At 42.5% G+C, this 22,489-nt stretch overlaps 1 protein-coding gene across 1 annotated transcript in view; it reads right to left on the reverse strand.

The window, feature by feature from the left end:
* Window positions 1-22,489, reverse strand: part of COL27A1 (collagen type XXVII alpha 1 chain) — a 460,501-nt gene that overhangs the window by 366,154 nt on the left and 71,858 nt on the right. Inside the window, exons 6-11 of the mRNA XM_073590987.1 lie at window positions 21,715-21,768; window positions 20,114-20,167; window positions 16,600-16,644; window positions 15,762-15,815; window positions 5,696-5,740; window positions 1,286-1,339 (exon numbers count right to left, since the gene is read on the reverse strand). Coding sequence (XP_073447088.1) covers window positions 1,286-1,339; window positions 5,696-5,740; window positions 15,762-15,815; window positions 16,600-16,644; window positions 20,114-20,167; window positions 21,715-21,768 — 306 coding nt within the window. The remainder of the gene's footprint in view (window positions 1-1,285; window positions 1,340-5,695; window positions 5,741-15,761; window positions 15,816-16,599; window positions 16,645-20,113; window positions 20,168-21,714; window positions 21,769-22,489) is intronic.

The following is a 22,489-nucleotide window of genomic DNA, read 5'->3' on the forward strand; positions in this document are numbered from 1 at the left end:
TCACTGATCTACGGATCCAATTTGGGCAGATTTCCTGCTAATCAGCTGAAAAAGCAACAACACCAAACCACTGATTCGGTGTGACAAATTGGCTTGTCAATATACATTTGGTTGAGCTTGGTTTAAAAGGGGTTTACTGCCAAAACTGGTTAGTCAGTCAAATGAAATAAAAAAAATCTGAAGTGTCTGGCAGCCTGGACCACTACCATGAGTCCCTAACAATAATTTTTTTAAAGAAAAATGGGAATTTGTTCAGCGTAACATATTTTAGGGAACTTTTGCAGCATGAGAAAAATCTTAAAGATGGGAGTGGGAGGTTCAGATAATGATAGCAGTTAGGGCCTATTACACTAAGACTATAGTGAAAAAGCCTTCCGGGGGGGGGGGAGGTTGATCGCCCCATGAATGAGCAAAAGTATGTCAAGTGAAATTATCTTTTGTGCTACACAAAAGATGATCATTCTTGTTCTGTGTAAACATTTGTCGTGCTGCCGAGAACAATGGCAGTCCATTCGCCCAGTACAATCTATTACAGATCGATCAGTGCGAAACATTAAACGCAGTCTGCCAATCCGATAGTGTAAGCCCTTCTTTAGGTTTACATCGTCGGAAGAACATGGAGAACAGGTATTTGGGGCAAGATATAGAACACTGCTGCACTGTAGTATTGCCAAATTCTTACTAATGGAGTCAGGACCCCATCACTAGTACAATGTCAGCATGAAGCTGGTGGTGGTTTCAAGGTTAAGGAATGTATGTGTATCTGTTAAGAGTTTTGATATCATTTCCAGTCATTGTGTGAAATGTGCATCAGAAAGCAGTTCTTATTGTCCAGGGTAGCACATTCCAAAAAACTGGTGCAGCATGAGAAAAGATTTGGAGATAGAAGGTTCGTGCTATGGTTAGTCCAAGATCACTGGGAAAATATAGAGAATGGGTAGCGTTTTAGACAGAGAGGAGGGGATGAGATATAAGGTGATGTAGCATTATGAACACTTTTGTGCCGGTCACGTGCAGTGACGGGAACTGGGTAGAGGCATTGTGGTGTAGTGTTTTTTTGTTCAGTAATATTAGTCTGACGACTGCACTCACATAATATAAGAAGGATAGGAGAAAGGGACCACTGGACACAAATAGATTGAACATTGGCTCATTTTTCAATATGGCTGCATTTAATATTATCCTTAAATTTTCAATTAAATGCATCAAATGAGAGTTGAAAACAGGTTGAATTAATTATTAGAGCATCCGAGCTGTGCTTTTTAGATAAGTAGGATGTACTTACGCGTTCTCCATCAGCTCCAGGCAACCCGAATAATCCTGGAAGGCCAATATAGCCCTAAGATGAAAAGAAAAACACAATGTTACATTGAGGTCTGAATGCCTCGCTTCCTGCCTGCTTGGGCATCAATCTCTCGATGGTGGCCACTTCTCCTCCAGCTCTGGGCTGCATCCCTCCGTGATGAGATAAACCTTGAGGCAAGTGTATATGCCCATGGACTGCATGGTGCTGGCTTCCACGATGTAGTCCAAGGGCACATACCCTCACACCAGGGACCATGGTATGCAGAAGGGAGCCTGGGCGCGCAGCCTGCAAGGACCTGCAGTAATAAATGCTAGTTAAGGATTAGTGGAGACAAAGCTGACATCATCCTTTTGCTGTTAGTCATTTCAAATAAACATCAATACACAATCAAAGCTTTTGCTTGTCATAAATATCAAATGAACATCTATTGAGCAGAGTCCCTGAGCTCAGCAGTTCCGATAACCTGACAGTAAAAACATAAAATACGTCTGGACTCTGCTTTATGCTGCAAATTAATTAAGTGCTTGAACCTTTTATGTTCCCCACAATGTCTCAGTCACTTGATCAACTCAAGGCAGAACAAGGCGGCCCATTCACTTCTGCCACTAATCTTAAAGTTCATCCAAGGGAGGAAAAAAAAAAATGGGGGTATCGGAAGATGAGATTAGAGAGCTTCTCCGTTTAATCCATGTGTAATAAGTTCCAGATCGTAGATATCAGAAGCAGTGCACGGCTTAGTTTCACCGCTTCGTTTTCAAGAAGGCTGGCCTTACGATATGTAAAGGAAAAGCTAACCCTAACATTCTCACTGATTTTTTTATAGGCTATGCTCATCAGAGCAAAGTCCGCCTAATCTGACAATTTCTGAAGGACTGACCAACCATGTTATGTGAATACGTGAATAGGGGTCTGCCAACCCACTTTCTTTCCACAGATGATGTTAGGGATTAAAAAAAAAAAAAAAAGAAAAAAAAAAAAAAGGGGGGGGGGGTTTGGCTTGATGAATTTCAACATGCCTAATCCATTATCCACATCAAACTGACAGCTACGGAAAGCGTTTGCCCTTCTTAAGGTCACACTTTTTTTTTTTTTTTTAAATTAACATATTTTGAAAGCTAGGAAACATAAAACCAAATTATATAGTGATTGTAATTCATGAAGTTTTCCCTTTTAGGTTTTTAGGAGGGAATCTCACTCTGGACCGTTTCTATTTACCAGCGGGTAAAGCCGCTAACAATCTGGTAGACCAAGTCTAAGGGTGTGTGCACACGCTGCGGATTCTGCTGCGGATTCGCAGCGGTTTTGGTCCTGTACCATTAAAACCAATGAAAAATGAAAACCGCTGTGCAGACAGTGCGGATTTTTCCGCGCGGATTTGCTGCGGTTTCAAAACCGCAGCATGTCAATTCTTTGTGCGGATTCCGCTGCGGTTTGGCACTTGCTCCATGGCAGGTGTCAAACCGCAGGGGAAAACCGCAGGCTAAACCGCAGAAAAACTGCAGATAAATTGCAGGTCTTTTGACCTGCGGATCTACCTGCGGTTTTTGACAAATCCGAGCGGAAGAATCTGCAGGACAATCCGCAGCGTGTGCACACACCCTAAATCCACACTCTGTGCACTCGGCCTAAACAAACCACATAAATGGAGCGTTGCTCAATACATACTTTAACTTTCTCATAGGCTTCCATTTACCAGGCTGAGACCAAAAACCAAGTCTTTCTGCCAGTCTATATGACCTGTGCCCAGCAGCGGCCATAAATGCAGCCTGCGACTTGCTCCTTCTCACACAGGTGATTCCACTAAATACTGGAAACTGAAATATCTTAATGGGTGATATTATAGAACTACTGTGATACGGAAATACTATTTGGCCTATCTAACAGTACCAGTATTGTTCATATTACCAAATATGTAAGAGTATAATCTATATAATCTCAAGAGTTATACATAATAGCAGCTAATAAAAACCGCAGCTGTGGAAAGCCATATGCTCTTACACGCTGCAAACTCCTACTAAATGACACTGCATTCTGAATTCTCGCTGCACTAAAAAAAAGCTAATGAAAGAAGAGCTTTTACTTGCCACCAATAGACACATATGGATTCTTTTACATCTCAATCTGAAACGTTAACATTGCTGGCCCTTTAAGAGCTTATAATATCAGTGCTTTTTTACTCTCTGGTGTTGAATTAGTAACATCTGCCCTGGAGCTCGTCCAATGTTAAAGTGCGGACTGGGTGATAAAGCTAACATAACAGGGACAGGAGTGCTGCGAACATGGCCCTACTTTGCAATGTCTCATAAAAAGTCTTAAAAGTCTGCTCGCTGTGAGCAAGTCTGAGAAACCCGGTGACACGAATCAGGGCGAAAGATGAAATCCTAGAAGTCTCATTTGCATATAGCCGCAAGATGTGTTCTTAACACTCTGCTAACGGTTTCTCGACTCCGAACCGTGTAATCGAGTACAATTATTGCCGTAGATTAAAGAGTTGACGTTTCCAAAGTGACTGCTTGGAAAAACTGAGAAACCCGGCTGATTTCTATAATTACAGGGACAGCATTTTAACTTCCAAAGGGCTTTTTTTTTTTTGAGAACAAGAACATGGCAATCATCCCCCCTAGGAAGCAAAGGATTATTAATGACACAAAATCTAACATCAAACCATATACCGAAACAAAACATATATATAGCACATATTTTCAAAATGTATCATGCGTCTGTATGAAAACAAATAAAAATAAAAAAAAGAGTTCACAGCAATCCACAGCAACTAACTGGCACTAGAAAGTGACATCTGACATGTAATGAATAACTAATGGCATCAGCTACAATTTTAGTTTTCATATAGAAGAGAAATTTCATAACACAAATAATTTATCATTAAAAAAATTGCACCAAAAAATATAAAACAATCATCAATATTAGCTGAAAGGGAAATTGTGGCATTGATTATGCACTACGATCTGTGGGGGAAAGGTAAAGGGCAGCAGAAGCTGAGCAGATACATAAATAGGTTTGTGGAGAAAAAAAAATGTAAATAAATAAGTTGCACTTTTCTTTTTCTTATTTTGATTCTTGCTTTTGCTGGGCTTGAGAGTCTATTGGGCTGCGTTCTGTGTGCACAAGGACAGGGTGGAACCGCCCACTGGACTCCCAAGCCCAGGAAGAGCAATAATTAGCCCAAGATTCAGTAAAATTCAATCTAATTTGTAGTTCATGATCATATCAGTGATTTGCAGACTTCCTTGTACAGAGACAGCTGTCAAACAGAGTAGAGCCACCCACTGTACTCCTAAGCCCAGAATAAGCAGGAGGAGTTAAACAAATGAACTAGACATTATACTGAATCTTTCTTGAATCTGGTCTTAATTGTCCAATAGGCAGACTTCCTTGTGCAAACAGACTGCTGTTAGTGAGTGGGATTGCCCAATGCACTCTTAAACCCAGAACAAGCAGGAATTTAAAAAAAATAAACAAAACTATACAGCAATATTCTCGGCTTCCTCTTCTCTATAACCACCCCTTCCTGCAGCTTAGACCACATGTTCAATTCGACTGGCTCCTTTCTTTATATACGGTGCTGTTCAATAAAGTTTGAGCAATTTTTAATTACACAAAACAGGCAGCATAATGACACAATACCTAGTATAATAAAAGAACCAAGTGCCAATATTACCACCAGATGTAGAGTGGATAATATGAATTGCAGTTCAAGAACGACCAGGACCTACGGTAACGTAGGTCATTAATTCCATGAATTTGTATAACATGACATGACACTGTGGTGGATGCAGCTTGATTGGCTAATGTGGTCATGTAGCTGACGTTATTGTGGAAAACAAGTCAGAGGATGAGCAACATAACATAGGAGGTCAGTAGAGGTCAAGAACTCAGTCCGACTACTATTCTACAATACTAGACTAATCCAAAAAAATCAGAGACACAAACATTTTTTTCCAAGGAGATAGGCTATAAATCGAAATCCAATTCTTGACTCTCGATACCTAATGTAATTACAGTATTGTCCATGTTGGCAATCATTTAACAGGACTGAAATAAAAATACACAATATCTATAAGGCATGAATTCATGTATTAGGGCTTAGATATCTTACACACACAGACACTTATCTTAAATATAACTCCGTGCCCAAACCAGCACGCAATGACACAACTGCTAGATGTCATCGGACTGATTCTGCATGACTCCATACTGATATTTCACCAGGAGATACAAAGCCGCGGATCTAAAATCTATACAAACATATTGATAGCACTGTTCCCAAACTAATCATTGAGCTCTTCTAGAAGCGTCTGGTTATCTCTCATACAGAGAGGTTACATACATGGGCTAGACATGGTGCGAGCGTACGGTTGTGACACTAACCCGACTTCCCTTTGGTCCTGGAACTCCTATCGGTCCTGGTAATCCCTGGAGAAAAGACACAAAAAGAGAAAAAGGAAACATTCAGAACTGTCACAAAGTACCATTAGCAAATTATATCATAAAGTTGTCAGAGACCATCCGTATTATTCATTTCATATCAAAATAAATCAGTATGCCATGTCTCCACATTTCTTTTAGTTTCATTATTTTTGAGAAACTAGGTTTTTCAGTTTTTTTGTTTCATTTTTCTTTTACGGAAACAAAAGGGATATTTTCCAAATCTTCCAGCCTTCAGTGTTTAGCTGATGCCAGATCAATGGTGACAGAACCAACAAATTTAAGCAAGATGGGCAAAAAAAAAAAAATTATATGGGGCTTATATAGCCATTTGTTGTGAGTTCATTTTCCCCTTCACCATTGAGGTCTGATGAACTCCCTCTTCTGGTGAAGGAAGGTAGTGAGGCTGATTACCAAGCACCTGAGCAGGATGATGATGACTGGGTGACGGGAATTGCTGACTGGATATAAGGCAGCTGACGCCCTTCTGCCTTGCTGGTGATTTCTCTGAGGGATTCTAGGAGACCAGTCTGATTCCTGCTCCTCAAAAGCTAAGTTTTCTGCTCTGCTTTTTGCATTTGTGTTTTGGTTTTGCTTTGCCTTGTTTTTCTGGATTTCTGCCATTCCCTGCTGGGGTGAGCTGAATTCCTTTTTGCCTTTTTGCTATCTTCAGAAAATACCTGAGTACTGATATAGTCTTTTTGAAGCCTAGCGTCTTCAGGGCTCTTTTCCCTATCAGTCTGTTGGCTCATGTTTTGATAGGGTTTTGGCGGATTGCAGACAGCAGCTTTTCTAACCTGTCCTATTTAGTTAGCTTGGGCCCCATCATTTTCTCAGCCTATCTTTCTATCTGTGTTAGTGTTATTTCATCTTGCTTCACCGTCATTATAGTATATTGCTTTGGGGTCTGCTCTGGGGCAGTTTAGATTTCCCTTTCTGTCTTTAGGCTATTTAGTTCTCCGGCTGTGGTCGTGGGGACTAGGGCACCGTAGGAACCCCCTACGGCTACTTCTAGTTGTTGTTGATAGGTTCAGGGGTCTGCAATCCGATAGCTGCTAACTTCTCTGGTTTTCTGGACTTAACTAGTATTTGTTTTTGCCTCCTTCGGTGACTCATTCATAACAGAATCACCAGCCATACCGCAGATCCTAGGGTACTCAATAGCAGGAAAGAATTGTAAAAAAAAAAAAAAAAAAAAGTGTGTACATTTTTTCCGCTATATCTCTGAGGCCGTAGGGGGAATTTTTTTTCTCTCAATGGAGATAAAGCAATTGTCTGATCGTGTGGAGCAGCTCGCTGCGGAAGTGCGGGGAATTTCCGCCTACCTTGCTCATTCACATGCTGATGAACCAAAGATCCCTACTCCTGATGTGTTTTTTGGGGATCGGTCTAAATATTTGAATTTCAAAAATAATTGTAAATTATTTTTTGCCTTGAAGCCTAACTCGTCAGGGAGCTCCGCGCAGCAGGTTAAAATTGTCATCTCTTTGCTGCGTGGCGATCCCCAGGATTGGGTGTTTTCTTTGAAACCAGATGATCCTATTCTGACTAATGTGAACGCATTTTTTCAAGCCTTGGGGTTGTTGTATGACGAACCTAATGCTATTGATCAGGCTGAAAAGACCCTGTTGGCATTGAGCCAGGGTCGAGATTCTGCAGAATTGTACTGTCAAAAATTCCAAAAGTGGGCGGTCCTTACTACCTGGAATGATAATGCCTTGGCAGCTCTCTTTCGGAAGGGTTTGTCAGAAACCGTAAAAGATACTATGGTGGGATTTCCTGTTCCCTCTGGTCTTGACGATTCTATGTCATTAGCCATTCAGGTTGATCGGCGTTTACGTGAACGCAGGACTGCATGACAGGTGTTGCCACCTGTTGAACAAGTGTCTGAACCTATGCAATGTGATAGTTTTGTCCAGGGAGCAGAGTTCAGAAGGCGTAATAAGCTGTGTTTTTTTTGTGGAGATGCCTCGCATATTATTTCTGTCTGTCCTAAACGAGAGAAACGTTTTGCACACACGTTTTCTGTGGGTGGTGTTCAACCTAAGTTTCTTCTGGCAATTACTCTGATCTGCTCCCTTTCCACATTTTCCACCAAGGCTTTTGTGGATTCGGGAGCAGCCCTGAACCTAATGGACTTGGATTTTGCTAAACGTTGTGGATTTCCGATGACACCTCTGCGGACGCCTATCCCTTTGAGGGGGATTGATGCTACTCCTTTGGCGAAAAATAAACCTCAGTTTTGGACCCAGGTGGTAATGCGGGTCGCCCCAGACCATAAAGAAAATTGCAGATTTTTGGTGTTGCATAATTTGCATGATACCATTGTTCTGGGGTTTCCCTGGTTGCAAATTCATAATCCAGTTTTGGATTGGAAATCTGTGTCTGTGGTGAGTTGGGGTTGTCGGTGTGCCCTTAGCGAAGCTCCGTTTTTTTCCACCTCCCCTCAGTCGCATGATGTTCCTGACTATTTGGCGGACTTTTATGATGTATTTAGTGAGAATGAGTCTGCGTCTTTGCCTCCTCATAGGAGTTATGACTGTGCAATTGAACTGAGCCCGGGGTGTAAATTTCCCAAGGGTCGGCTCTTCAATTTATCTGTACCCGAGCATGAGGCTATGCGATCCTATATTAAGGAGGCGTTGGAGAAGGGTCATATTAGACCATCCTCTTCACCCTTAGGTGCTGGGTTTTTTTTCGTGGCCAAAAAGGATGGTTCATTAAGGCCTTGTATTGATTATCGTGCTTTCAACAAAATTACTATTAAATATCAGTATCCGTTACCCCTGATTTCGGATCTATTCTCCAGAGTTAAAGGTGCTTGCTGGTTTACCAAGCTTGACCTCAGGGGGGCGTATAATCTTATCCGCATTAAGCATGGGGATGAATGGAAGACGGCGTTTAATACTCCGGAGGGACATTTTGAGTACCTGGTGATGCCTTTTGGGCTCACTAATGCCCCTTCTGTCTTCCAGTGCTTCATGAACGACATTTTCCTAGACTTTGTGGATAAATTTTTGATTATCTATCTGGATGATATTTTGATCTTCTCCAAGGATTGGGATTCTCATGTGGAACATGTTCGGACTGTGTTCCGGATCTTGAGGGAGAATTCCCTGTATGTCAAAGGATCGAAATGCCTTTTTGGGGTACAGAGGATTTCATTTTTGGGATTTATTTTGTCTCCGTCAACTATTGAAATGGACTCGGCCAAGGTACAGGCCATTTATGATTGGGTTCAGCCCACTTCTTTGAAGGCCCTCCAGAACTTTTTGGGTTTTGCTAATTTTTATCGGAAATTTATAGCAAAATTTTCTAGTATTGCCAAGCCATTGACTGATCTGACTAAGAAGGGTGCTGATGTGTTGAATTGGTCTCCGGAGGCTGTTTCTTCCTTTCAGGAGCTGATGCGAAAATTCACTTCTGCCCCGGTTTTGCGGCAACCTGATGTCTCACTCCCGTTCCAGGTAGAGGTGGACGCTTCTGAGATTGGTGCAGGAGCTGTTTTGTCCCAAAAGGATCCTGTAACATCTAAAATGAATCCCTGTGCTTTCTTTTCCCGAAAGTTCTCCCCATCTGAACGTAACTATGATGTGGGGAATCGGGAACTGTTAGCCATGAAATGGGCATTTGAGGAGTGGAGACATTGGTTGGAGGGAGCTAAACATCAAGTCGTGGTCCTCACTGACCACAAGAATTTGATTTACCTGGAGTCGGCCAAACGCTTGAACCCTAGACAGGCTAGGTGGGCCTTGTTTTTTTTACACGTTTTGATTTTGTGGTCTCTTTTCTTCCTGGCACTGAGAATGTCAAGGCTGACGCTCTCTCTAGGAGCTTCTTTGCTGATTCTCCTGTGGTGACCAAGCCTGCTACCATCTTAGGCGAAGGGGTAGTTCTTTCTGCCATCTCGCCCGATTTGAGACGTGCTCTGGAAGAGTTCCAGGAGGACAAACCTGAGCGTTGTCCCAGTGGAAAGTTGTATGTTCCTGACCAGTGGAAGGAGAGAGTGATGTCTGAAGTTCATTGCTCTGCATTGTCTGGTCATCCAGGTATTTTTGGTACTAGAGATCTGGTGAGTCGGTCTTTTTGGTGGCCCGCCTTGTCTCGTGATGTCAGGAATTTTGTGCAGTCCTGTGGGACTTGCTCCCGGTCTAAACCTTGTTCTCGCTCTAGTGGGTTGTTGATGCCTTTGCCGGTCCCCAGGAGGCCATGGACCCATATTTCAATGGATTTCATCTCTGATATGCCTGTCTCTCAGAGAATGACTGTTATTTGGGTGATTTGTGATAGGTTCTCTAAGATGGTTCATCTTGTACCACTCCCTAAGTTGCCATCTACCTCTGAGTTGGTGCCCGTTTTTGCAACAGGTGGTTCGCTTACACGGGATTCCTGAGAACATTGTATCTGACAGAGGAGTTCAGTTTGTGTCTAGATTTTGGAGGACTTTCTGTTCCAAGCTGGGAATTTAGTTGTCCTTCACCTCTGCTTTTCACCCTCAGACCAATGGGCAGACGGAGAGAACAAACCAGACCTTGGAGTCGTATTTGAGATGTTTTATTTCCGCTTATCAGGATGATTGGGTTTCATTTTTGCCCTTGGCCGAATTTGCTTTAAATAATAGAGCTAGTTCTGCCACTTTGATGTCACCTTTTTTTTGTAACTTTGGGTTTCATCCTCGATTTTCTTCAGGGCAGGTGGAGTCTTCTGCCTGCCCAGGTGTTGACACTGTGGTGGAGAGAATGCACCAGATCTGGGACCAAGTGGTGGATAAGTTATCTCTCTCCCAGGAAAAGGCCCAGCGGTTTTCCAACCGACATAGGACCATTGGTCCCCAGTTTAAGGTGGGTGATATGGTTTGGTTATCATCAAAAAATATCGCTATGAAGGTGGCTTCTCCTAAGTTTAAGCCTAGATTTATTGGACCTTACAAGATTTTGGAGATTATTAATTCGGTCTCTTTTCGGTTGGCTCTTCCTGTCACATTTAAAATCCATAATGTGTTTCATAAGTCCTTGTTGAAGAGGTTTGTTGAACCAGTAGTTCCTGGGGTGGCACCTCCGGACCCTGTATTGGTTGAAGGTAACATAGAATATGAGGTAGAGAAGATACTGGATTCCCGTCTGGCTAGACGGAGACTCCAGTATTTGGTTAAGTGGAAGGGTTATGGTCAGGAGGATAATTCCTGGGTCTCTGCATCTGATATTCATGCCAAAAGATTGGTGCGTGCCTTTCATCGTGCCCATCCTGATCGCCCTGGTGGCGTGGATGAGGGTTCGGTGACCCCTCCTCAAGGGGGAGGTACTGTTGTGAGTTCATTTTCCCCTTCACCATTGAGGTCTGATGAACTCCCTCATCTGGTGAAGGAAGGTAGTGAGGCTGATTACCAAGCACCTGAGCAGGATGATGATGACTGGGTGACGGGAATTGCTGACTGGATATAAGGCAGCCGACGCCCTTCTGCCTTGCTGGTGATTTCTCTGAGGGATTCTAGGAGACCAGTCTGATTCCTGCTCCTCAAAAGCTAAGTTTTCTGCTCTGCTTTTTGCATTTGTGTTTTGGTTTTGTTTTGCCTTGTTTTTCTGGATTTCTGCCATTCCCTGCTGGGGTGAGCTGAATTCCTTTTTGCCTTTTTGCTCTGTCTTCAGAAAATACCTGAGTACTGATATAGTCTTTTTGAAGCCTAGCGTCTTCAGGGCTCTTTTCCCTATCAGTCTGTTGGCTCATGTTTTGATAGGGTTTTGGCGGATTGCAGACAGCAGCTTTTCTATCCTGTCCTATTTAGTTAGCTTGGGCCCCATCATTTGCTCAGCCTATCTTTCTATCTGTGTTAGTGTTTTTTCATCTTGCTTCACCGTCATTATATGTTGGGGGCTGCCTATTGCTTTGGGGTCTGCTCTGGGGCAGTTTAGATTTCCCTTTCTGTCTTTAGGCTATTTAGTTCTCCGGCTGTGATCGAGGGGTCTAGGGCACCGTAGGAACCCCCCACGGCTGCTACTAGTTGTTGTTGATAGCTTCAGGGGTCAGCAATCCGATAGCTGCCAACTTCTCTGGTTTTCTGGACTTAGCTAGTATTTCTGTTTTTGCCTCCTTCGGTGACTCATTCATAACAGCCATTGCTGTATATGAACATTACACAGGACGTGTGCCATAGAAGGTCAGGACCCAGAACAAAGAATGGACCAACTTGGGTATCTCTGGGGTGTCTCTCATAGTGAGGGATTCCCTTTAAGATCTGTTTATCTGACGGTGATCAGCTCCAGCATGGTCATTGGGATAGCAGTTCTTCCTTGATATTCTGCTCCGCTGATTCTGGAATAGTTTTTCTTTTTCTTTTCTGACCCTCTGTTACAAAGTTTTGCCCCTTAGAAATAAAGATGCAAATTTTCCGTTTGACTAATTGAACTTCTCTGTGGGCGTTTGCCTTTTATCCTCTGACACTGGCCAATAAAAACATGGTCATGCACACAGAGAAGTGAGGTGGTACATGTTCATTAGGAAAATTAGGGGCAAAGCTTTGGAACGGAGGGGCAGAAAATATAAAGAAAACCTGTTCCAGAATCAGCTGAACAGCACCAATAGAAGGAGGTACTCAGTGTAAATTAAAAGTCCAATGAAAGGTTCCCTTTAAATGAGTATTGTCAAGACAATAGTCATTACCTTTAAGACCTATTAGGTATATAGACAGGCAAGTTATGGACACTATTCATTCCATAGAGCCTTTTATTGTGGCTGAAGTGCAGAGGAAAAGTCAGAATGTGCAACAGTACTGGGTGTGGGCATGGACCATGATATCATTGCACCAGTAGCATTCAGACTAGGGTAGTATCAGGCATGGAAAGCAGGGGATCATACAGCAATAGCTACAAAGGAGAGTGTGATGGAGAAGAATATTAAATGCGCTGAATTAATAACGTGCCATAATTTTAATGCAAAATATTGGTATACCCATGTGATTGTTCTGCAAAATTAGTTAAGCAAGCCAACTAAAAGTGACATGATGAAGAGTAAAGTGTCTAGCAAGATATACCAAGTCAGTGTGGCCACTGCGATCAGCCTGGTCTAGTTTTATGCTATATTTAGATAAAAATTAAGAAATCTGCCCCAATGCAGCAGAAGACTGAGCTGGAAACAAGCTGTAACACGGGAATCTATACTTTATCTCAATGCAGAAAACTACATAGCTGAAATGTGAAATATTCTGCTTTGGAGCCTATCCAGTGGGAGATACAATGTAATCTGGAGAGACACATTGATATCCTGTCTGAGCTCTGCTTTTTATGGACATCTGTTTCGGTTTCATATGGAAACACAAATTGGCAAAGTATTGACCATCAAGCTGCACTATTGATCTTAATGGCTTTATGTAGATCGTTTTTCATCCACAAGACATCTGGGGTAATATCCAGTTATTTTACACGGCAGACACAATAATGTCCAAATGCTCAGTGTAGTATTGACTTTCTATTTGGGAACCAGGAGGCCCTGCATGAACGATGCTACAGGTTATCTTCTAGAGAAGAGTAAAGATTTTTATCTAAACATGTGTGAATTACATTTGGACAAGTATTAAACATTTTCCATTCAGAATTCACACCAGGATAAAGCAACAAATCCATTACATAGCTTAAGGCCATATTAAGATGTAGTGCCTTTATTGTGGTTTTAGGCTGAGGTTAGAAGACGGATCACGAGGCAAAAAATTGGAAGGCAATGCAGGTGAAAATGGGATCACATTGCAACCCCTTGAGTTGCAAAAGTCCAAATGGTTGTGACTTTTTGTGACTTGCTTATTGCAATCCGACCCCATTCACACGCATTATGCTGTTAACTTTGGCCGCATGAACTATATCGCAAGCTTGCAGCAAATTACCGTAAGTGTGGATGAGGTTTTGAAAATGCTTTTTTTTCCAGCTGGGACTATCTCTACTACAGTTTCTGGCCCCTCCAAAAAAAATAAAATAAAACAAAACAGTAGCGTCAGATGCTCACCCCATTATAGTGAATGTGGTCAGTCATTATACAGGAAATCTGACATGATATCTTTGTTCCGTGTTAGCCAGTAGATAGAATAATATTTAAAAATGAGACTCTTTTCATCTTTTCAGTTAGCCATTTAAAAGGTATCAACTACTGAGGACTCTCAATTGTAAATATTCTTCTGTGGTCAGTCAAGTAACACCACATCTATTTTGGTTGTTCGGCTCCCACGATGCAGGAGAACACCGGCAATGAAAATCGGATATATGAATATGCAGGTATTACTGTCATTGACGCTAGAACAAATCCCGCTACGTGGTATCTCACCATTAGTGTTTTAAATAAGAACAGTGTAGCTTATGAATGTGGAGCGCCCTCACTCGCCAGGGCCGCGGGGTACTCGGTACCGGGCCGGGTGATCTTCTCAACGGGGGTTGTCACGGCAGCAGTAACCCGGTCGTGGCCCTGGGGCTCCATTGCAAAAGGGGTTGTTTCAGTGTGCTTATGGTGGTGAAAGTTTATAAGTGATTCGTGACGCCACCTGTGGTGTTCGGCAATGAAGAGGTTAAGCCGACGCTGCAGACAGATCCTCTGGGACAGATGGTGTGGTGCAGCAATGATGTTATAGCCCTCCACAGGCAGGGCTGTAGTCCCAGGGCAGTGTAGGTGAAGTGACACTTAGATGGTGTAGTGTTGGCCGCAGGAGGGATGTAGCGGTGTCGGGCAGGCTGGCGCAGGAATAAGTGGAGGACACCAGGGCATGTAGTTCCAAAGCTTTACTCACAGTCTGTTGTGGTACAGGTGCCCGCATCTGTGCCGTGTCCTCCAGGTCAGGAGCTCAGCCAATTCCAGGCAAGATGAAGTACTCCTTCCCATCACTCCGCCAACATATGTGCCTTTTCTGAACGTCTCCCTCTTAGCGCCTTTGAGTGAAGTACTCACAGTACTGAGTTACACTGGAGTTCCTCCTGACAGATGTTCCTATGAACTCTACTTGTACGGCAGACAGCTGTAACCTACTTCAGGGACTCCTTCTACCTAGTCCCCCAGCTCACTATAGATGCTGTTGTGCCCCCAAGTCTTGTGTGGGAATAAAGTGGTCACTACTTCTATTCCGCCGGTGTCTGCTGCAGGACCATTAGTATCCGTACAACCTCGAGGACCGGACCCCGGCCTTGCGCTTAGAACTTGGGAAGGGTTCTCCTCTAACCCTGGTCCTTGTTCTCTTATTTTCCTTACGTTCCGTATCAATCCTTTCTTTCTTATGGAGAGTCAGGCTTTCTATTTATGTTCGTTTCCTGTGCCAGCAGATCCAGGTCACTGAGGTCTGCTGCAGCACTTCCTTCATCCATCCAACTCAGGGGATCTCCTTTCACAGACTGACCTCGTCAGACTCCTGTGACTGTCTAAATCCTATCCTCTTCCCGCTCTTTTGGGGCAAACTAAACTCCGCTCCACCCACCTCCCAGCACGTTTCGTGTTCCAAGCAGGGAGCCACCAAGGGGTGCTATGCTGCACTCCAAGCAGGGAGCCGCCGAAGGTGCTTTGCTACACTACTTTGTGGTGTGGGGTGCAGGTGTTGGAGTGTGGTCAGGTGTCTCCACCTTACCTGGATGGTGGGGTACCACACCTCAGGAGGAAGTACAGTACCTCTGTGGCAACTGAACCCTCAGGGGCGCCACAAATGTGCATTCAATATCATTCCTATATAAGTATGTAAATGTTCCCTGAGATCCTTCGAACTGGAGACCTATGCTTTTCAGATCCGCAAACTGATATAATAATCTGATATAATATTTGATATTCAGCTCTGCTGCCCAGTTAGATCACTTGGAGACCACCACACAAGTCAAAACCAGACCAGTTAAAGAATGCAGATATATATTAAATTTGTTTCCTAGTGGCTCAGGTCATAGGTAAAATGAAAAAAACATTCCAGCATTGTCTACATACAAAAACTACCTGCATATCTCCCAATTACCCAGAACCCTGCAGAGGTAACCTGCTCACAGCATGGTAAGATTTACTGCACCTGCCTGCCAGGATAACCTTTGGCCCCTGGACTTCCTTCTGGTCCATGTTCCCCCTACAAAAGAAATGAACAGCAACTTCATGAATACTCATTGATTATTAAAACTAACCCTTTACAAGCAAAACAGAAATGTCCACAACAAAGATCCTTCCTCTCCTACCCAAATACTAAAATCAGATGGGCTCCTCTGAGGTGTCAGCGAAACCTTTATCTATAACACTTGGAACAGTTTGGGGGCCTTTGCGTTCTCTGCCAAGATGCTTTAAAGAGTCAATGGCCTCTCTTGAAACAACCCTACTATTCATTTCCATCTTCACGCAGCCGAACTTATCCAAACATGAAGGGGGGAGTGTGGAGGAACAAGTGGGCTACAGTGTCCACATTAATCCTGCCACTGGGAAGCAGTGTCAAGCGGAACTGGAAGAGTTAATGAATGGATTAGGCCTAAACAGCCCCCCCCCCCCAAGAGAGCTGGCAATTTCCACTAACGTCACGTCTAAAAACACACATTTATTTTGTAGGGTTCTAAAACAGTATTCCTGGCTGTCATTTTCAGTGGACTCCAGAGACTAGATATAGACAGGGAAGCAGCAGCCCTAATACTGCAGCCACTCAGGTAGTAAAGATCCTCCCGAGACAGCTACTCTGCACGGGATTAGGAGCCATACATCAAGCTTTTATATGACCTGGGCACTATAAATGCTAAATGATTCCAAATTCAGCAGAGGAGATGGACATTTATGACCCTCTTTTATTAAACGCTGCCCTTATGTCAGTTCATAGTCACCTGTAATTAGCTGACAGATAAATACATTTACACAGCCAGCGATCATCTTACCGGATCACCAGGATGACCTTGAGGTCCGGGATAACCCTTCTGTCCCTGAAAAGAAGCAATTTGTTACATAAGCAGTTAATAAGCATTTACTGAAAGACTTCAGACCTGAAGTCATACACAGATTATCTAAAAATCACACTATCCTCAGTAGTAAATTCATTCTCCTGACTGTGGGTAAAATCTGTAGTGAATCAGAAGCAAAATCCTCAATTAACACGTAGATTTGGAAGCATATTCAACATTGATATGCAGAGAAATTTGAGTTAGAAAATTTCTTTGTGGAACCAACATTATAATTTTTAATAAAAATGTACCGTATATATCATGCATTAGCAGAGCTGAACAGAAACCAACAAGCCCTATGTCTGCCCACTTCTGACCACACAGTGAACTTTTTTGGCTGCCAGGGTGAAGACCTAATGCCTGATACCACTCCTAAAACATACAAAATCCTGTCCTCTTCATAGCAGGTATTACCAGGAAGCCTCCCACATGATAACAGCATCGGTTCTTTCCCCGTACTGGAGGCTTTGTATAGATGAATTACCTCCCATCACATCTGTTGTAATGACACCTGTCGGATACCCGGACTATCCTAATAGAGCATGGCCACCCTTCTCCACCATTTCTGGTTACTTTACCAGGTATCCTAACACATTTATCATAAAGAAATAATCCCTCTCCCTAACAAACTACCCTAATTTGGCAAATCTCCAAAAATCTGTGAGGCATTAAACCATTTTCCCCTTACCTAGTGGCCACCTACAGTGGGGAAAAAAGTATTTAGCCAGCCACCAATTGTAGATGTTCTCCCACTAACATGATAGGTAGACCACAACTATCAGAGTCAAAATGAGAAAACAAATCCAGAAAAACACCTTGACTGATTTAGCAAGATTTATTTTGCAAATTATGGTGGAAAATAAGTATTTGGTCACCTAAAAACATGCAAGATTTCTGGCTCTCACAGACCTGTAACTTCTTCTTTAAGAGGCTCCTCTGTCCTCCACTCATTACCTGTAGTAATGGCAGCTGTTTGAACTAGTTATCAGTATAAAAGACACCTGTCCACAACCTCAAACAGTCACACTCTAAACTCCACTATGGTAAAGACCAAAGAGCTGCCGAAGGACACCAGAAACAAAACTGTAGCCCTGCACCAGGTTGGGAAGACTGAATCTGCAATAGGCAAGCAACTTGGTGTGATGAAATCAACTTTGGGAGCAATAATAAGAAAATGGAAGACATACAAGACCACTGATAATCTCTCTCGATCTGGGGCTCCATGCAAGCTCTCATCCCGTGGGGTCAAAATAATCAAAAGAACGGTGAGCAAAAATCCCAGAACCACACGAGGGGGACCTAGTGAATGACCTGCATGGAGCTGGGACCACCATAAAAAAGGCTACAATCAGTAACACACTATGCCATCAGGGACTCAGATCCTGCAGTGCCAGACATGTCCCCCTGCTTAAGACAGCACGTATCAGGGCCCATCTGAAGTTTGCTATAGAGAGCATTTGGATTATCCAGAAGAGTATTGGGAGAAAGTCATATGATCTGATGAAACCAAAGTAGAACTGTTTGGTAGAAACAAAAAACTCGTTGTGTTTGGAGAAGACAGAATGCTGAGTTGCATCCAAAGAACACCATACCTACTGTGAAGAATGGGGGTGGCAACATCATGCTTTGGGGCTCTTTCTCTGCAAAAGGACCAGGACGACTGATCCATGTACATTAAATAATGAATGGGGCCATGTATCGTGAGATTTTGAGTGCAAACCTCCTTCCATCAGCAAGGGCATTGAAGATGAAACGTGGATGGGTCTTTCAGCATGAAAATGATCTCCAGCTCACCGCCAGGGCAACGAAGGAGTGGCTTCATAAGAAGCATATGAAGGTCTTGGAGTGGCGTAGCCAGTCTCCAGATCTCAGCCCCATAGAAAACCTTTGGAGGGATTTAAAAGTCCGTGTTGCCCAGCGGCAGGGCCAAAATATCACTTCTCTATTGGAGATCTGCATGGAGGAATAGGTCAACATCAAAATCAACCTATAAAAATCACAACCACACTGAAAGCCACAACAACTGCGCCATCTGAATAAGCACAGATTTGTGTAAAGAAATCCACCGGGGATAACAGTACCGACCATTTTAATGAGATTTGAATAAATCTCATCCACGTGCTGCGGTATTTATTCACTGCAGTTTCTCCCCTATTTTTTCTTATTGACTTTTGGGAGCCATAGCTCTTACAGGACGACTGGTATTTTTCAATGGAACAATTACATAGATGCCTAATATTTCTGGAGACATTTAAGCCCAGAGTATTCATTATAGTCTATTTGACTGTTCACATGTTTGTGTTTTTTGTGCAGGCAGAGTGACCTGTTAAAAAAAAACAAACAAACAAAGGCACGCTTTTTATCTGAGTCATGGAACAAAATAGCCCCATACAAGTCAATGGGTCCATGAAAATCACGGACATCACATGGTGCGAAGAATGCCACAATCTAATCAGGCACATTGCATTAAGCAAATGTCTAATGAAGGCTTAGACCAAATTCACAATGCAGTTTTCGTTATATATCAGTGGCTCCATCAACACTCCCATTTTGAAGCCCTGAAAAACATTATTTGGGAGCAACCACTGACTGGGCCATTAACATTAATGAGACTTTGTGCTCTGTCAGGCCTCACCTTCAGCCGTGTTCACCTTCTTGAAGTAGGCAAAAAAGAGTTGTCGACATCACTTTTGTGGCCACCTCAGGAAGGCAAGCACATCTAAAAAAGGGGCCAAACAAAGCACAAATTGACTCTGTCTGACTCATTAAAGTCTTTAGGCCCCTTTGGGGGTTTCATACGAATATCATTTTTCAGGGATTCGGACAGATGGCCTGACAGAGCAACTGACGTGTTGCCCAAACGCAATGTGAACCTGCCTTCAAGCATTATTATTTTGCTTTTTTTGCTCTGCCTTTCCAGGGCTGAGCTAAGATCAATGATTACAACTTAGCTGTATAGTAGTAGGGGAATACATGTCATTTCAGAGGTTTCCCCCATACTTTACGCTGCAGTTCAGCCAGAATAAGCATAGGCTCCTCCCCTGAGGAAGTAAACATGGGCAGGATGATTATAAACCGCAAACAGATAAATTGCCAGTTAGAAAAATATTACCTTGTAACTGCCAAGAAAATGAGCAACATAGTACGATCCTTGATCTACTGTAGGCCAGGATTATTTGTTTTTGCAACAATAACAGGGAACAAAATCTTTACTGACTTTACTAATGTGCAAAAGACTTGTAGAGAAATAATTTGGAAGTTGGTAGACACCACTGTTATGAGGACTGTGTCACAAAGATGATTTGTAATCCAAAGACCAAAGCTCAAGTAGAAAAGCAAAGACATATTTCAAATACACTCTTGGCTATAATATTGGGTTCAAAATCAGCAATATAGCAATATTCATCTAATCTCATTATACAAAAATAAATAGTAAAAATGAACAACTCACCTTTCGACCCAGGGGCCCAGGAACACCCGTCAGACCGGCCAATCCAGGATCTCCCTAGAGAAGGAAAACAAGTACATTGCTTACAGCCGTCTGGTGTGATACATTATGTTCCTTGGTCTAATACACAAGAGATTAATATGTCGGTATCAGAACCGTGCCATTGTTAGAGGCACAAGACTTATGTGATCTCCTAAGAGGTAAGATGAAGGAATTTCGCAAATGAAATAAATGAGCCATAACTTAAAAAAAAATGTCATCTGATCTAAATTGGGATATATCAAGCTGAAGGAGGAAGCAATCTCTTCAGTTAAGAGCTATTCCCAGACAAAGCAAATTTAAAGTTGTTAAAGGGTTATTCACAAAATCACAAGTTACCGTCTATCCATTGTTTAGGGTATATCATGCTAATTACTGGAGCCATAAGACACTTTGTTTTTGATGCAGAGAAAATACGCAGAGTCCAAAATTCACCAAAAATTCTCTGCGGGAACCTAACCTGAAAATGCGATATTGGAACACTCCCATATCCGAAACAGATGGCATCCTTGTATTGTCCGATCACATATCAGATCTATTTATTAATGTTTTTGATTTCGGTGTGCACATGGGACCAAACTCTGAAATGTCTCAATGTGACCATCAGACTAAGAAACAGATGTGAATAGAGTCCTATATTATAATGTGTCTGTGTGCTATAATTTAACAAAAATGCATGTGTGTATTCAGCCTGAGTTAACAAACCTCATAATAAAAATATCTAAGAAGTTGACCAGTTCAAAATGAATAATCATTTGTTATATTCCCCGAATAAAGATATATACAACTTAATAATACATTTGTATGTCCAAAAGTGCCGTGATCTTCAGCCAGTCGATCTTGGGTCGCAGCAGCTTCACTTCTGGCTTGTGCTTGACACAAGAGAGATGTGTGAAGTGGGTTGGCTGGTCAGTCAGCCCCCTTCACACACAACACCAACGATGTGCCCACATAGTAGACGATTTTCTGTGCCCCAAACAAGCCAGAAGTGGAGTTGCTGGGACCAATGCCTATGGTTGATGATAGTGGCAGCTTTGGGAATACCCTTTTGGCTGTGTACCCACGTAAGCGTTTTTTTTTCGCGTTTTTACCGGCAAAAACGCTTAAAAGAAGCATCCCATTCATGTTAATGAATTCTGCACTTTTTGTGCATATTGATGCTTTTTTTTCCCCAAAAAAACGCATCACGGTAAAAAAACGCAGCATGCTCATTAATTTCGCCAAAAAATCCGCATTTTTAACTATTTTCTATGAGACTGGGGACGTTCCGGAAAAAAACGCATAAAAAACGCGCGGAAAAAAAACGCACGTTTTCTGGGAAGGAGTCCGGTTTTCAGTCAGGAATTTTCTGCATACGTGGGTACATAGCCTTAATATTAAATAGCTGCTTAGGCAATATACACTACTGCTAGGAAACCGTTATGCTCCATTACCGATACACAACAATATGCCATAAAATAAAAGAGGGAAACTGTTCTTGGCATTCGCAGGAAATGGCATCGCAACCTGTAAGAGCTTGCCAAGGTTTTTTACTACAGAGAAAAGAGATAAGTTGATGAGAATACCTTTAATCCATTCATGGCTTTTCCTGGAGAGATGCCAGGATCTCCTTTTTGGCCCTGGAGAATACGGAATAAATAGAGCAGTCAACAGAAATAAAAAAAGAGGAGATCCTTGTTTTAGAATGATATCACCTTATCCGCTGGCAGCTAGTAGTGTAATGTAGACTTAGGCTCTGTTCACACTGAAACGTCTACTAAGTTTTGCTGTCTGTCTGAAGAAAAGGACTTGTTCACAAAAAACACAATTGAAGTCAACTGGATCTCCGTTCTTGTCATTAAAGTCTAAGGAGGATAGTCTGAATCCCATATGAGTCCTGTTTAGAGTGTTGAACTGCCGAAACACTGTGTGAACAGAGGCCTAGTTACCTATTGTAGTAAAGGTTCTGGTAATGCTGCAGAGCGACAAGAAAAGGGAAATGGGCAACTTGACTTGTTAAGCTGCACTGTAAGTGCACAAACAGGTATTGAGGAGTTCAAAATACACAAATTTTTAAATGGAAACGGCTACAGGAAACACTCTTGTTTTTGGAAGATTTTTTTCATTTCCTGTAGCGGTTTTGAAGCTTTTTGTTTTCTTTTAAAGAGTTTTTACCCCTGAAGCATTTTGTAAAGGGATGACACTGGATAGACCACGCAGATCCCACTGTTGCTACCAATGGTCAAAGATCACAGCCCGAGAGATCACGTAGATCCACAAGCTGTTATCTTTTTGTCACGAACAGCTCTCTGCTACCCCCTATGGTCTGGACAATTATGTGATTGACCGACGATTAACGGA

The sequence above is a fragment of the Dendrobates tinctorius genome, unplaced genomic scaffold (assembly GCF_039654945.1).
Source record: "Dendrobates tinctorius isolate UK_male_01 unplaced genomic scaffold, ASM3965494v1 ptg000120l, whole genome shotgun sequence".
NCBI lineage: Eukaryota > Metazoa > Chordata > Amphibia > Anura > Dendrobatidae > Dendrobates > Dendrobates tinctorius.